At 44.6% G+C, this 3,476-nt stretch overlaps 1 protein-coding gene across 1 annotated transcript; it reads right to left on the reverse strand.

Moving 5' to 3' along the window:
• Positions 1-539: 539 nt before the first annotated feature.
• Positions 540-3,285, reverse strand: pla2g12b (phospholipase A2, group XIIB; the record flags this gene model as incomplete). The annotated part of the gene is made up of 4 exons (XM_083694343.1): positions 540-658; positions 1,054-1,219; positions 1,438-1,526; positions 3,024-3,285. 4 exons carry the CDS (start codon positions 3,283-3,285, stop codon positions 540-542), a joined length of 636 nt encoding a protein of 211 aa, XP_083550469.1.
• Positions 3,286-3,476: the final 191 nt, after the last annotated feature.

The following is a 3,476-nucleotide window of genomic DNA, read 5'->3' on the forward strand; positions in this document are numbered from 1 at the left end:
CTGTTTGTTGGAAGGGATGCATTCTAAAGTACTGTATTTCAAATCAGTACAACATGACACAGAACAATATTAATGTTATCTCCAAACACAAGAGTACGAAACACAAGTTATTGTATTATAAGTTGTGTTTTACATCCTTTTACTTATTTTGAGAATTCAAAAATAAAATCAACACTTTTACAAATACAACACTGGTTCTGTTGTACAAAACCCAGATGAATACACCTCTGAATAAATTACACAAACAGCCATAACAGGAGTCTCTTTGAACACCGCGATCCAAAGCGTCACATATCTAGCAGTTGTTGGGAGTGCCACATGTGTTGCCTTATAGTACTTCAAGAATAGGAGCGCTGTGTTAGTGTGTGTGTGTGTGTGTGTGTGTTTGTGTGTGTGTGTGTGTGTGTGTGTTTGTTTAGGCATGTGTGCATTTAACTTTGCGTGTGTGTGTGTGCCATGGACAATGTGTGTATGCGTGAGTGAGTCTGTGTGTGTGTGTGTGTGTGTGTGTGTGTGTGTGTGTTGCTCCATGACTCCATTCAAAGCTCATCCCTCTCCTCTCCCTCACACAGGCAGGATGATCGCTGGCTGTTCATGTAGGGTCTGCAGCCCAGAGTCCACACTGTGTTGAACAGAGTGTCTGCTACCGTCTCACAAGCTGAAGAGAGAGAGAGACAGACAAAGAGAAAGAGGGAGACAGAGAGAGAGAGAGAGAGAGAGAGACAGAGATGTTTAGGGATAAAGGTTGGGTTCAGAAGTATTTCTTTACTATACATAGGGGTATTACTATCATGTAAACATAGGGAAATGTCGGGATAGGAGTAAGTATTAAAAAGAGATGTATTGATGTGTATCATTTCAGATATGATTTAGTGAGACTGCAGATCGGCCTATGTGGTCAAACAAGCAGATCATTATCAATGTTCTAAATACAGGTTTCACAGACTTCCATCTTAAAAGTGACTCAAGAACTACAAAGATGAGTCAAGGGGTAGTCAATCTGTGCCTTTGAAACCGGCCTATCAAAGCACACACTGTTCCAGCTGTACTGACCTTCGACCTTTGACACAAAGCCCAGGCTCTTCTTCAGGTCGGAGCAGATGCTGTGGAGACACCAGCGGAACTTGGAGTCGCAGCGGTACTTGTTGGAGCCGCAGGTGTCGTAACACATGTCCAGCTGGTTACAACACTTAGTCATGGCAGGGATGCCCAGATCCACCTGGAACAGAACAGGGCAACGGTGAAGGTAAATGGGGGAGTGTGTGTGTGTGTGTGGGGGGGGGGGGGATTTATTTAGTCCTTAATCTATAACCCTGAACTTGTGTGACTATTATGAAATGAATAAACAAATCCCAAGTGGCCCTTCATTCTTGTGTGCGTGCGCATGTGCTCACGTGTGTGTGTGTGGTGTGTGTGTGTATGTCTACAGATACTTACTGAATTGGGTACAGGTAGGCCCAGGAAGTAGGAGCTGCATCCATTGGGTTCAGGCATCTGGTAGTCGGGGCGAGGGATAGGGGCTTTACCTGAGAATAGAATAGATTAGAATAGAAAGAAGTTCTTTATTTGTCCCAATGATTTGTCTGCTCACACACACATACACACACTTACACACACACACACACACTTGAGAGGAGCACAGGGTTGCCCAGGGAGGGAGCAGGGGCTTGTGTGGTAAATAGCTCTATCTATCTGTGTGTGTGATCTTCTGTTACCGTCAAGGTCAGTAGGGTCTGTAAATGTTCATTCATTGTATTTAAACTCATGAGCTCAACATGGGAGGCTGAATATAAAGGTCATAAAGGGAACTGAACAGTAATGACACAATCATCATCAATACTACTCAACCCAGCCAAAGAAAAACGTTGATTGTGTAAGACAACATAACCCAGCAGGAGATTAGCAGGTAAACAGTGATATCATTACTGAGCATGTGGCAAGTCCATGGTCGACAACAACAGCACAGATAAAGGCTTATGTGAATTTACTGTTGACGGGTGTTTCACACTCCCCCCTATTCAAACCTATCAGTGGTCAGTTGTCAAGATTGCGGTATAATGTAAATGTGGTCAATATACAAATACAGGTAGATTAAAGTCACCCTAGACATGAATGTCATATCTCTACCAGGGGAGGCTGGTGGAGGTAGAAATCGGAGGATGGGCTCATTGTAATGCATGGAATGGAATAGGGAATGGTATCAAACACACAAGGAACACTATCAAACACATTCCTTATTCCATTCCATGCATTCCAGTGAGTCAGCATTCTGATTTCTACCTCCACCAGCCTCCACTGACATCAACTGAATCTCTACTCTACTCTCTGCTTGGTCTACTGTGCCTGAGACTGTTTTCACACGTGTTTGATACCATTCCTCATTCCATGCATTACAATGAGCCTGTCCTCCGATTTCTATCTCCACCAGCCTCGCCTGTTTTACACGTCACCTCATGAAACCTCTCCCACCCATCTATCTCGACAGTATCTCCCGTCCTCCGGCTCATAGTCCACTTCCAAGCCCTCAGTGGTCACAGGTAACAAATGACAAAGGTTATTATTACTGCAATGTCAGAGGAACTAACTAACTCTCTCCTACTCAGTGTTCTTCTACTATGGTGTTCTTGGGTTTTAACACATCGGACAGTGGTATATGTCTAGAATACTGTATGTAGATATTAGATTTGACTGTAGACCGGTAGAGGTTGGTGGAGGTCGAAAGGACAGGGTCATTATACTGATGGACAGTGAGAAATAAATTAACTGTACTGTGCACCATCTTCCCTAGTACAGAATGAATCACCTATAATGTAACCTATCATTACATCCAATACATCCAAACCATTTCTACTTGGGAACCTCAAATCTTATACTGTAGTACAATATCTATTTCAACACAGTCATAGTTCCAATATTCATAAACATAAATTTGTTGTGTTTGTCATGTAAAGATGATGTAAACTATGTATAGTATGATGAATACACCAATGAAAATGTGCTAAAAACAAAAACAATAAACCTACCATATCGACAGCGGTACTGACACACTCCATCACGTCCCCCCATAAGCTCCAGCATGGAGTCAAAGTATCCGTTGACAGCCTCGAAGCTTCCCCGGAGGGAATCGATTCCCCAGTCTCCGTCCTCCCCCTGGGCCTGCGAGGGGTCGGCCTCAGGGGCCTGGCTGGGGGCCGGTGGGGGGTCCTCAGGGTCCTGGGAGAGGGTCCCATGGATGGAGCTTAGGCCCAGGAGCAAGAGGAGGATGAGCGGGGTCCTGTGTGGCATGGTGTGGGTTGGAGGAGGGCTAAAGGGATGTAGGGACACAGCAGTGTGGATCTTCAGAGTTCAGTTGAGGGGAATGAGAGAAGCACAAAACACACAGACTCTCTCTCTCTCTCTCTCTCTCTCTCTCTCTCTCTCTCACGTTCGCTTGCTCTCTCTCTCACTCTCTGTCTGTCTCTCTCTACCTACCTATC

Source organism: Argentina silus (assembly GCF_951799395.1).
Source record: "Argentina silus genome assembly, chromosome: 22".
In the NCBI taxonomy this organism is placed as follows: domain Eukaryota; kingdom Metazoa; phylum Chordata; class Actinopteri; order Argentiniformes; family Argentinidae; genus Argentina; species Argentina silus.